The 12,441-nt window shown below is 58.7% G+C and overlaps 1 protein-coding gene across 2 annotated transcripts; it reads left to right on the plus strand.

Annotated features, from left to right (window-relative positions):
* Window positions 1–1,117: 1,117 nt before the first annotated feature.
* On the plus strand, window positions 1,118–11,117 carry PKDCC (protein kinase domain containing, cytoplasmic). Of its 2 annotated transcripts, none has more exons than XR_004903642.1 (7): window positions 1,118–1,911; window positions 6,145–6,267; window positions 6,900–7,171; window positions 7,774–7,853; window positions 8,110–8,217; window positions 9,733–9,973; window positions 10,198–11,117. XR_004903642.1 is itself a non-coding variant. In XM_028517184.2 (7 exons), the coding sequence occupies exons 1-7, from the start codon at window positions 1,273–1,275 to the stop codon at window positions 10,281–10,283; spliced, it is 1,482 nt and encodes a 493-aa protein (XP_028372985.1). In that variant the 5' UTR covers window positions 1,118–1,272; the 3' UTR covers window positions 10,284–11,117. The 2 variants fall into 2 exon arrangements, 1 of the variants encoding a protein (XP_028372985.1); XM_028517184.2 differs by having other exon boundaries at window positions 9,800–9,973.
* Window positions 11,118–12,441: the final 1,324 nt, after the last annotated feature.

The following is a 12,441-nucleotide window of genomic DNA, read 5'->3' on the forward strand; positions in this document are numbered from 1 at the left end:
GGAGGGGCAGAGGCTTATCTCTCCCAGGAGGGGGAGTTCACTCCAAACAGCTAATGCACTGGCGTGTGAAAGCCCCTCAATTAGCACTAATGATGCAATCAGGGAGGGAGGAGGAGGGACCAGAGGTTCTGGTGAAGTCAGCACCAACTTGCACACAAAGTACCCACTCCCTTCCTCCGACACAGGGGCCTGCCTCTTCAGACGCACCAACGCCACATTCCGCAGTCTGGACCACGCACGTCCGTGGGTAAAAACGCACTCTTCGCAGAAACTACTAGCATGCATATAGTTCGTGATTCGCGGCTGACCGCGTCTGACTGCGCGGATCTGGAGGCGGAGAGGGAGTTTGGGAGAAGGAAAACCAGAAATCAGAAAGACTTGGTAGAGGAGGTTGAACAGGGCATCTCCGAAAATCTCATGGTTATTCCTCTGATCCCAGAGTTCCCGTCCCACGCGCGCTCGCAGGTGCAAGTTTCTTGCCGCCTCCTCCCCACTCCCACCCCGCCCGCGAATCCGGGACTGGGCGAGGAGCCGCCACCCCCAGCCCCACCAGCTGGAGGCGGGACCCACGCGCATTCCCTGCACCCCCTCGGGCCCCGGCCCCGGGTCCCAGGGAGGGCGCTCCGGCATCACACGGGTCTCCAGCACCCCGGACCCAGTCGTTCGTCCCCGCCGGAGTCCGTTACCTGCGCCCTCGCCCCTTTTCTACCACCCCACCCCGCCCACCCGGCTCCGTTACCCGCCTCCCGGTCCCGTTATCCGGCAGCCACGGCCCCGTTATCCTCCCTCCCTCTGGGCCCGGAGCCCCGCGCCTGGAGGGGCCGCCGCCGGCCCCTCCCCCTCTCCCCCGCCGGAGTTCAGGGGGCCTCGGCTGGGCAGGGCCGAAGCCGCCTCTGCGCCGCTTCCCAGGCCGGGACGGCCGCGGGAGGAGGTCCCGCTGTCAGTCAGCGGGGAAGGCCGGGCCGGGAGGCCGGAGGAGGCGGTGCCGAGGACGCTCTCGGGCCGGGAGCTGGGAGGCGGAGGCGGAGGGGGCGGAGGCGGGGGCGGCTCCGGGCCTTATAAGCGGCGGGGGCAGGGCGGGAGGGAGGCAAGTGTCAGGCCGATGTGCCGCCCGCGAGGGGCCGGGGCCGGGGTCGGGGCCGCCGGGGCCATGCGCACGAGCTGGGCAGGGGGCCGGTGGGGCGCAGAGCGGAGCCGCCTCGGAGCCTGAGCCTCCCGGGGCCGGGGCCCGGGGAGCCGCGCGGGGCCGGCCGGCCGGGGGGGAGGGGAGCGATGCGGCGCCGGCGGGTGGCGGTGGCCGCGGGTTTCTGCGCCTCCTTCCTGCTGGGCTCCGTCCTCAACGTGCTCTTCGCACCGGGCTCCGAGCCTCCGCGGCCAGGCCAGTCCCCAGGGCCCTCCCCAGCCCCGGGCCCGGGCCGTCGCGGGGGCCGCGGGGAGCTGGCCCGGCAGATCCGAGCGCGCTACGAGGAGGTGCAGCGCTATTCCCGTGGGGGCCCCGCGCCCGGGGCCGGCCGGCCGGAGCGGCGGCGCTTGATGGACCTGGCTCCGGGCGGGCCGGGCCTGCAGCGTCCCCGGCCCCCGCGGGCCCGGCCCCTGCCCGACGGCGCCCCGGGCTGGCCCCCGGCTCCCGGACCGGGGTCTCCGGACCCGGTCCCGCGCCTGGGCTGCGCCGCGCTCCGCAACGTGTCCGGCACACAGTACGTGGGCTCCGGCTATACCAAGGCCGTGTACCGGGTCCGCCTGCCCGGCGGCGCCGCGGTGGCGCTCAAGGCGGTGGACTTCAGCGGCCACGACCTGGGTAGCTGCGTGCGCGAGTTCGGGGCACGGAGGGGCTGCTATCGGCTGGCGGCCCACAAGCTACTCAAGGAGATGGTGCTGCTGGAGCGGCTGCGGCACCCCAACGTGCTGCAGGTACGAGGGTGAGGGTGCGGGGGTAAGGGTGCTGGCTGGACGTGCTCAGGTCCGGTCCCTCCGGCTGGAAAAGAACCCTTGGTTTTATAGGAAGGGAAAAAAAGAACGGAACCCCAGTGATTGTGCCCAGATTAAGCTAGAAGCAGAACCTGGACCGTGGCTACTTCCCACCATACTACCCCACCTCTCAGTTTGGGGTGGGCGTGCTCTGCAACAGGGACCCCTGGGCTTCTCTGGCTCCACACCGTATCTCTGGAAGGCAGAGGGTCCCAACTTGGGGGTGAGGTCATGAGGATGTAGAACCCTGCTTCAGGAAATAACCCCAAGCCCAGGCACAGGACAGCAGTCATCCCTGAGTCAAGACCCCAGCTGCAGCGATAGGGTCCTCTTTCTTGGTGGAATCTGAACTCCATTTCTCTCACCTTCCAAGCAGTGACTTGTCTGGCTTTGAAGGTGGCGTGGGACAGCAGTGGGGTTGGGAAGGACTAGAAAGAGACCCTGTGTCCAGCTTGATTCCCAAAGAACATCCCCACCCTTTACTCCATCCAGAAATCCCTGGACGGCGGGGAGGGGATTGGGTAGTAGTCGGGAAAGTGCACACCCCTTCCCAGAAATGATCCTGGGGTTCTCTGGACCTTACAGTGGGCCCTTGAGCCCCTGGGGAAGCCTTGGGGTCTCAGCTCAGTGTCCAGGGGACAGGCCCAGGGCCTGCAGTCTGAGGGTCCCATTATTTGAGCAAACGTGGCCAAGACTGAGAACGCCAGATGCCCAAGTTTCTATTAAATGGGATTCTGTCTCTTCTGTTCGCTGGGGGCAGAGGGGAAAGATGAGACCCCCCCACCTTGTCCCCTCCAGACTAGACTAAGAGAGGGGGCCTGTCATAGTCCCAGCACTGCCCTGACACAACCCACAACCACATCCTCCTCCCTGCTAGTTCTCTGTCCTTGAGTTGGCCCTAGGATTAGACAAACTGTTCCCTTAGCACATGTCTGCGTAGACAGAGAAGGGAATCCCTGACTGCTCTTGGCCTAGTAGACTATCGTGCGTGCAGACTCTGCCGTGGAGGAAACTTGCCCACACCTTCCACCTCCTAGACCACTCAAACGAACCTTTCTGCACCCAGCGAAACTGATTAGAAACTCTAGAAACTCCAGTCCCTTCCCCTTTCCTCAGGAGTGAGATGGACCCCAGGCCTAGGCGGGCGTTGAAGAATATGCAGAATAGGATTGGTAGGCCAAAGAGTTGTGTATAGTCCTACTGGTTCTCAGTCTCCCCAGCCCTGGTCAGACACTTGGGACTGAGTTCTGGGCTCTGAACTAGTGGCGTCGCTGGAGGGTGGGCAGAGCCAGCAGTTGTGGGTAGTTATGGCTGGTTGCATGGCTGACACTGCGTCTGGAGCTTAAGGGAGCGAGTGGCTGGTTACGTGGCCACTCTAACTGGGAGGATTTTGTTCTCTTCGCTTCCAGGGGCTCTTGGAAAGCCCCTGCTTTTTGGAAACCCTGGGGTGTCAGCCAGATTCTGAGTCAGTGGACAAGGTTTTGAGTGACTTAGCAGGACATTAGTGTTAATTGACTCAAGACCCTCCCCGCCCTTGGACAGGTTTGAAGTTTGATGTGCTTTCTTGTCTCTTAAGGAACTTTCTCCCTCCCTCCCTCACCCAACCCAAACGTCCTCCTGACAAGCATCCAGCTAAGCACCCCCATACGTACCACAGAATGGGCCTCCACTGTAATACCAGGCCCCAGCCCAAATCTCAAGGTGCCAAAGAAAAAAATTACAGCTGAATAATTTTTACCCATTCCCTCACTAAACCAAGACTGGCTGTGTCTGGGGTTGGCTGTGCTACTCTCAGGGTCAGAGGCTGGGGTTAGTTGCCCTAGGGCACATGTTATATGCTGGGTAAGGTCCCAGGTCCTTTCTGTCAGGGGATGGATGAAAAGCTACCATCACAGGAAAGCAGTGGTCTCTTAGTGTGAGTTCAGGGACTGCTTGGGGAGTGGGTCTCCCCCTTTTATTCCCCAGCCCCCAGCCCAGTGTCCCTCTGGCTTCTTCAGCAGTGCCACCTCTGCTGCCAGGGAAGCATGCCATGGGGTCTTCCTGCTCAGGAGGCTTCCGTGAGGGTGTGCAGGGAACTAGAAATAATGTCATTTTAATACCTCGTAATCATTTAGAAATTTCAAAACCATTTGACTGTTTGTCAAACTGGGGAGGAGACAGAGAACGCTTTTCTTAGAGTTCCCACTCCCATGGGCCACCAGAGTCCCTCTCCCCGTCTCTGGTGGCCCCAAAGTGGGTGCTTTGGGTCCTAATAAAAAATGCCCAGGGTGGCATGTCCCACAGGGCACCTTCCAGCGCCTTGCTGTGGCCTCCGGAGACTGCCTGAGCAAGATTCCTCTACCCCTCTTCTGTGACCCCGATACACACACACACACACACACACACACACACACAGAGTCTCCCTCACGTGATAGATGCTGCTGTAGCCCAGGGTCAAAGGGCACAAGGGTCTTCCCTCCCCTCCCCCTCCCCCCGTTGTCCTGGGAGGCCCCAGCCCTGCCTGGACCCAGATTCTGGCCCTGCTGGAGTATATTTCTTCTCCCAAATGAACAAAAGATGCGACTGAAATGCTCAGCCTCACGCTTCCTGGGGGTGGTGGTGGGGGGGTTAATGGTGTCTTTTTATTTTTTCCTGAGGGGTGTTGATTAATACCTCGTTAACAGCGCATTTAATGACCTCCGGGTGTTTAATAACCTTCAGAAGTTTCCCACAAAGGCTCAGACTCTGGGCAAGAAAATGAGAACCAGGCCCCAGGGCCGCTCTCCTTACCTTCCCCCTCCCCACCAGGGTCTGGGGCCTCCCTGGGCTGATTGGGGAGGGAGGTGGGGGGTGGAGAGAGAGGGAAGAAGAGGGTGCCTGGGACTGCCCCCACGTCCCCCAAGTCGAAGCCCTCATGGTCTGATGGCAGGCGGTGTTGGTGCCTTCCCTCATGCCAGCAGGGCTAGGACAGCCGGCTGCAGGGACAGGGAGCTGCAAGGGCACTCCTGGGGTGGAAGGGGGCATGTGAGGGCCCAGAGCAGAGCCAGGAAGGGTGTGAATGATGGCATGAAGGGTGACAATGTGCAGGGACACCTAGCTCATGGGCTTGCCTGACCCTGCCACCCTCACCCCCACTGTGCAACTCTCCTTTCTTCCTGCTCTGGCCTGGACAGCTCAGCCTTTGTGTTCCTACCCCACAGGATGCTGGCGGTTTCGGGCACAGTCTGTCCCCAGCTGATGTGCAGTGTGGTGGGCAAGGCCAGGGGAAGCCGGGTTCTCTGTGGACGCTGGTTTAGGTGTTAGTGACAAAGTCAGGCTGGGCTTTCCAGAAGCCCCTGAGCAGCTGAGCTATACCACGCTCCTCTGCAGAGCTTATGGGGTGGGCCGGCCTTTGTGACCATGTCCCCAAGAACTGACCTTTCCCCGGGGACCGTGCCTCACTACCACCCCCACCGATGCATGTGGCCCCATGTGGCCCCCACCCACCAACATGTGTGGAGAACACCCAGGGACATGCCCCTTAGCTTCTTTTTTCTTAATGCTTGTTACCAGTCCCGAGGGAGCTTGCTTTTCCTCCCACAAGACCTCGGCAGAAAACAAAGTGAAACTGCCAACGAAGTGGAAATGATGAGAAATGGGCAACGATTGGAACAGGGAAGGAGATGCAATAACCATTTACTGGCTTGTTGATTAGCCAACGGTATTCTTGGAAAGAACCCAGTTGTAGAATCAGTGGAATGAATTTGAATCCTGGTTCCTGAATTCATTAGCTGTGTGACCTTGTGCCAGTAACTTAACCTCTCTGAGTTGCTTTGCTCACTTGTAAATTGGGAATGATAATAGTACCTATTATAATAGTACCAACTATGTTCATTTGAGGTCATTATAAGAATTGAGTTATGCCTGTAAAACATTTAGTTAAACTCATAGTTAACACATGGTGGCCAGACTGGCCCATTTGCCTGCGTGGCAAGAGGTAAGCGGCTGATGCTGTCAGTGGGAACCCGGGCACAGGGATAGAAGGCAGGCTTCCCAGGCAACGCTTCTCCTCTCTTCTGACCCCAGCTGACACAAAAGCCTAGGAAGGGCCCAGGAGGAGGAATGGTGGCAGAGGGGGCATAGGATAGCCTATCCCTTCTCTGTCCTCACCCCACCCCCCAGCCTGGGACCTAATGACCCACCCTGGGCCTCCCCCAGCTCTATGGCTACTGCTACCAGGACAGCGAGGACATCCCGGACACCCTGACCACCATCACAGAGCTGGGCGCCCCTGTGGAGATGATCCAGCTGCTACAGACGTCCTGGGAGGATCGATTCCGAGTGAGCAGGAAGGAGGGCTGGGCGCTGGGCTCTTCGCTGGAATGGTTCTCCCTTAGAAGGCCAGCCCTCCAGAGTAGCTTCAACTCCTCCTCAGCAGAGGGAGAGGGAGGGAGGGATGGAGCAAAGCTGACTCAGCCACCAGCCAAAGGGTTAAAAAAAAAGAAGCAAGAGATAGAGGACCCAGGCGTTTTCTGTGCTTCGGCTATTCACACACACCCACACACACACTCTCCCCCACATACACTTTCAGCTTGGTTGCAGAAGGGTCAGTGTCCTAGGACTAGGAAACACGTTAAAGCCATCTGGACTCTCCTCCTCTTTCCTGGCACTGGACTAAAGCTACAATCGGGATGCAGTTTCAGGGAGGGGACCCATTATCCCCAGGCATCCCTGCTGCCCACCGCCCACTCACTCCATTGTTACCTTGAGGGTCAGGCCAGCCAAGGGTTAATAAAAAACCTCTGGCTTGCTCTTTAGGGCCCCTGGTCTCAGTCCTGGGTGAGCACTGGGGCCTTTAAAAGAAAGGCCAGGCCCCCCTGAGCTAAGTCTGGAGTTCCAAAGGAGGGAGCCCTGAAGTCCCCTGGTCCCCTCCCAGGACAGAGGCAGTGAGCAGCCCTGTGTCTGCCCCTCAGATCTGCCTGAGCCTGGGCCGCCTTCTCCACCACCTGGCCCACTCCCCGCTGGGCTCGGTCACTCTGCTGGACTTCCGCCCCCGGCAGTTCGTCTTGGTGGATGGGGAGCTGAAGGTGACAGATCTGGATGACGCACGCGTGGAGGAGACACCGTGCTCGAGCAGCGCCGACTGCGTCCTCGAGTTTCCGGCCAGGAACTTCACTTTGCCCTGCTCAGCGCAGGGCTGGTGCGAGGGCATGAATGAGAAGCGCAACCTCTATAATGCCTACAGGTGACCTCCACCCCCTACTCAGGAAAGCCAGTGGGGGGAGAGGGCCTGGGATGGCATGGCTGGGAGAGCACCCCCACGCGAGGTCCAGGAGGCCGGACAGAGTGGGAGGCTCAGCCTTGGCCAGTGGAGGAGCAGGGAGGGGAAAAGGCTTCTACCAGTCAAGAAGGGAACATTCAGGCTCCTGATGGTGAGGCTAAAAATAGCTCCAGGGAGAATCTGGGCTAGGGGCAGCAGCTGGAGGCTTCTTAAAATAGTCTCAGACTTAGAGCTTAGGGCTGGTGACACTGACACTGCCCCTCCTCCCCTAGTCTGGGCCCCAGCCACGGGGCTGCTCCGACACAGGTCAGCTGGGGGGTAGTGAGGGGCTGAGGGGTGGGGAAAACGGACCTCTGATGTGTTTGGTAGGTTTGCTGTGGCCTCAGCATGCACCCAGACTCCAAGGCTGCGCCTGAGTAGATTCCATGTACACACTGGGGATCTGCCTCGTTGGCCTGAGGGATCAGGCTCCCTGGAGAGATCGGGGTTCTCTCCCACATTGGCTGAGAGGAAGGATGTGTCCCCAGAGGCTGGCCCGCTGAGCCCCTGGTTTCTCTCCACCCCAGGTTTTTCTTCACATACCTCCTTCCCCACAGTGCCCCCCCCTCACTGCGGCCTCTGCTGGATAGCATTGTCAACGCCACAGGTGAGCTCTCCAGGGCCCATCTGCTTCCCATCACCCCGACCCTCCCCCAGCCGGTGTGGGGACAAGAATGACCTAGGACAGCACACGGTCCAGAAGCCATCGTTTCCCAAAGTGGCATGCTGTGGCAGAGTTCCTCCCCAGTCCACCAGTCATCTGGGCCCGGCTCCAGAGGGACAGAGGGAGAGGCAGCTGGCTGCCTACCGAGGGGAGGAGTAGGAGCCCACGTCCCCTCTCACAGCCACACTGCACCCTGCAGGTGAGCTCACGTGGGGGGTGGATGAGACCCTGGCCCAGCTGGAGAAGGTGCTGCATCTGTACCGGAGCGGCCAGTATCTGCAGAACTCCACCGCGGGCAGCAGAGCTGGTGAGTAGCCCGCGCAGGGATCCAGGGGCTGGGGAAATGGGAAATAGGTGGGGGGTTGACCAGTCCCACTGATTGGACTAAGTGGCTCATGCCCCCTCTGAGACTCACTTGGCATGATACACAGACTGCTGACTGTGCAGCCTTCACTCGGAGTCTCATCTCTGGCTGAACTAGAACTAGAACTTGGCCCTTAAACTGGGTGGGGGGGGGGTTGGCATTGACACCCCTTCTCTGAGTGACTCCAGACTGTACTATGTGCAGTCTGTGCCTTTGAGCAAGTTACGCCTTGAGCTTCACTTTCCCCATCTGTGAATTGGGTTTAATGTTACCTAGCTCACAAAATTCTTACGGGGTTTAAATAGCAGATGAAGTGTGTGAAAGCAATTAACCCAGTTCCTATTCCACAGCTGGAACACAATATATGTTTGCTTCTCTTGCCTTTCTCTCCGCTTCTGGGGCTAGGAGGGCAGCAGCTGGAGGTAGAGGGGGCTCCACACTGAAACCAGCAAGGAAGCCCCGGAGCAGGGGGAGGATCCTGGTCACTGTTTAGAGCTGCGGTCCCTAGCTGAGGCCATGGGATTTAGCATGGTTGGCCGGTGGGGCGAGGGGTGAGCAGCCTCCATATTCAAGGAGCTCCGGCCAGTCTTAAGGGTAGGGGAGCCCTCGTTAGCCCTGTAAATAAAGTTTAACGAGGTGAACAATGGCTGGCTCTGTCCCTGAGGACGCCGTTTATGGGGCTGTAAATCACAGCCAGCCCTGGACTTTGGTCTAGTCCCTGGTAGAGGAAGGAGGCAGGAGGGTGGGGTGGCCTGAGGCCCAGGGCTCCGGCACTGTCAATGCAGAGCAGGGTCCCCAGGCAGTGGGAAAGACTCCGGGCAGTTGCTCGGGTGAGAGGTGACTGAGCAGTCTGCAGCTGAGCCAAGCCTGCCTCCTGACTGGGCCGATTTCAGAGGCTCGCTCTGTGGTTCTGTGCAATGCGGAGATCTCAGATTCTTCCTCCAGCCCTCTCCCCAGACACTCAAGCTGTGGATTCCCAAAGAGTAATTTTTATGTATCACACTCATTTGCATGCCTCTTCACTTCAAAAATCCCCCACTGCCGCCTTATCTGAAGGGCCTGCCTAACCTCTCCCCCAAGGCCAGGAAGAAGGCTGCCCTAGACCTTCTGAATCGGAATCTGCATTTTAACAGTATTCCCTGGAGAATCACATGTGAAGTCTGAGAAACCCAAGCTAAATGCCCAAAGTGTCCTGACCTCAGCAGCCACCCAGACAGCCAGTGACTCTGGGTGTGTGTTTATCCCTCACATGTGCCCATCACCGTGTGCTGCCTGAGCCAGTTGCGTGTTCTTAGATTGGGGAGATATGTGTCTCCCCAAAACTAAATCTGAGCGCTGCCTTTACTGAAGAGCCAGCCAGCCCAGTTTTGGAGCGCTGGCTGCCCTCGTCTCCATGCTAGGGGGACTGGGCTGCATTTCAGCTTTCTCTTAGGAAATGAATCTTCCTGCCCTTTTCAGAAGGCAGCCAAGCCCTCACCCCTGGGCACACAAAGTTCTCATTTGAGCTCCGTTCCCCAACCCACAGAGTACCAGCGCCTGCCAGACAGCACCATCCCCCAGGAAGACTACCGCTGCTGGCCCTCCTACCACCACGGAGGCTGCCTCCTCTCTGTGTTCAGCCTGGCTGAGGCCGTGGACGTCTGTGAGAGCCATGCGCAGTGCCGGGCCTTTGTGGTCACCAACCAGACCACCTGGACAGGTGAGGCGGTAGGACAGGACATCGTGAGGGAGGTGACTGGACTTTCCCAGAAGAGATGGATAGGTAGTGGCCCCCCCACCCCCGCCAGAAGCCAGAGATGATGCAAAGACAAGAAGGCCGAGATGATAAGAGACAAGTATATGTGTCCTCAAGGCAGGCATCGTAGGTCCTGCCCCCAGGGAGAGAAACATCCAGACCTATTTACCCCTCACCTCTGCCCCCAGGTCGGCAGCTGGTCTTTTTCAAGACAGGATGGAGCCATGTGGTCCCTGACCTCAACAAAACCACGTATGTGAGGGCCTCTGGCTGACCTGTCTGCGGGCTCAGCTGACCAGCTGACCATCCTCGCCGCTGGGCTTGCCTGTGGAGGGAGTGACTTGCACTAGCAGCACTGCATGTCACCTAGGAGCCGCTGCAGACAAGGCTGACATCCCAGACAGACCAAGGTGAACAGGACAATGTGCAATAATGCCAAATGTTGAAATGTGAGTTTGCCAGTCTAAGTGTGGGACTGCTGGCTCCAGGGCGAGGGATCCCTGGGGTGGGGAGCTGACCGCGTCTCCAACCCTCTGGGCTGCCAGCAAGTCTCGGGCTGGTCTTCCCTGGGGGCCCTGCCCCTCACTGGGACAGTTCCGTGGGCAGCTCCATCACTGTGTTCGTAGTGTGAGAATGTAGCCAAAGCCCCAACTGCTGCTGCTGCTGCTGTTGCTGCAGGTGTCATGGCCTAGCAGGGGCTGTGTGAGGACAATCGGTCATGGAGTGTCCTCTCAGCTGAGCTCCGGACAGGAGACTGGACGGGATGCTCCGGGAAGTCGATGATTCTGTACCTGGGGAGGCCGCCTCTGGCCACCTGACCAGGGTCTCTCATACGCCAGCCCCGGGACAGGGGCTGTGGAGCACGCATGGTATGAGCCAAGACGTGGGGTCGAGGAGCAGGTTGCGTTTTGAGCCAGGACCTGGGGTGGGGGTGGGGCCGGGGCCTTTCTGCCTCATTTGCTTTCAGTGAAAGCCGCAAAACAGCCAAAACCAGCCTCTCCCTCCTCCTGGAGTTTGTATATCCGGAAGCTTTTGTACTTCTTGTTCATTAAAATGTTTATTTTTGTAAAAAAAAAAAGTCAATTAATAAAATGACATTTCACGGCAAGGCCTCTTCCCAAGCCATAGTTTCTTGGGCTGACTTACTGGTCCTGGGTTATGTCTTCGGTGTATGTTTGTGGGGAGGGGCAGCATGTCATGAGGGGTGACCTTTGAGGCAGTGAAATCTCCACGGCAAACACGGAAGTTGGCAAAACATCTTTTCAGGCCCTGCTGTTAACGGCGCCCACCTCCCTTCTTGGCCGCCCACACCCATGTCCTGACAAAAGACCAGGGGACTCCTTCCCCTGAGGGGGTTTGCATTTGAGCACACACCCGCTTCTTACAGATAGAGCCTTTACCCAAAGCCGCGATGTCCTCATGTCAGGCATCTCAGGGGACCCCAGGCTACCCCCCATCAGGTCAGCTTTGCTCCGCACAGGCTTGGCGCCTGGCCATCTCCACCACTGCCCTCCACAAGGCAATGGGCACTGTTCCTTTTCCGAGCCTTTCTCTGAGCAAGAAATATACAGACAGTAAAGAGAAAGGAAGGCCTCAGAAAAGACCAGCCCCCTCCTTGAGGTTTTAGGAGGGAGGGTCTAGCAGGGGAAGGCCCAAGTGTACGGAAGCCCAGAGCAAAAGGACGTAAGGGTTGAACTGAAGATCACGCTGAGGCCTCTGGAGAGCCCCAGTGTGGATGCAAGACTTCTAACCTGAAACCTCACCTCTTCTCTCCTGGACCCTCTTCTGCTTCTAGATCATTCTCAAAGTGCACAAACCTTTGAGAGCTTTGAAAAGAATAACCAAACTTTAACTCAGCCCCATTTCTCCTCAACAGATGTGGTTGGTGTAATTTCTCAAATGCAAAATGTCCTAAGTGATGGAGGAGCCGGTATTAGCTCTGGAGTCCTCATCATGGATGCCTCACTTGGACCCTCAGGGCTGCTCCCCACCCCCACTACACCTGACCCACACACCCCACATCTTGCCTCTGGCCACCCGGGCATGGTGACTGGTGGGGAAAGGGTCAGAGCCCCTGCAGTCGCCACCTTCCAAGGAGGGCCTCAGCTTTCATCAGCCTCCAGACCTCTCTCCTCAGCTGACTTCACGCACACCACGTGCAGCCTGCCCCGTGCCCTCTGTTCTCCAGCTGCCCAGCAGTCGGTGGGGCTCCGAGAGCCGGAGGGGACTCCTCACACACTGGCCCCAGGAGGTGCCACAGGGTGCAGATAGGAAGGCCTGTGGGGGCCGTGCAGTCCAGAGGGAAAGAAAAAAACTGCTTACAGTCAGCAGAGAGGGTCACAGGGCCCAGGGACTGTGTGATCGTGAGGAGAGAGACAGCTGAGGATGAACCCAGCACTACCTTCTGAGATTCTAGAAGTTTCCAGGCAAGG

Source organism: Phyllostomus discolor, chromosome 6 (genome assembly GCF_004126475.2).
Source record: "Phyllostomus discolor isolate MPI-MPIP mPhyDis1 chromosome 6, mPhyDis1.pri.v3, whole genome shotgun sequence".
Lineage (NCBI taxonomy): Eukaryota > Metazoa > Chordata > Mammalia > Chiroptera > Phyllostomidae > Phyllostomus > Phyllostomus discolor.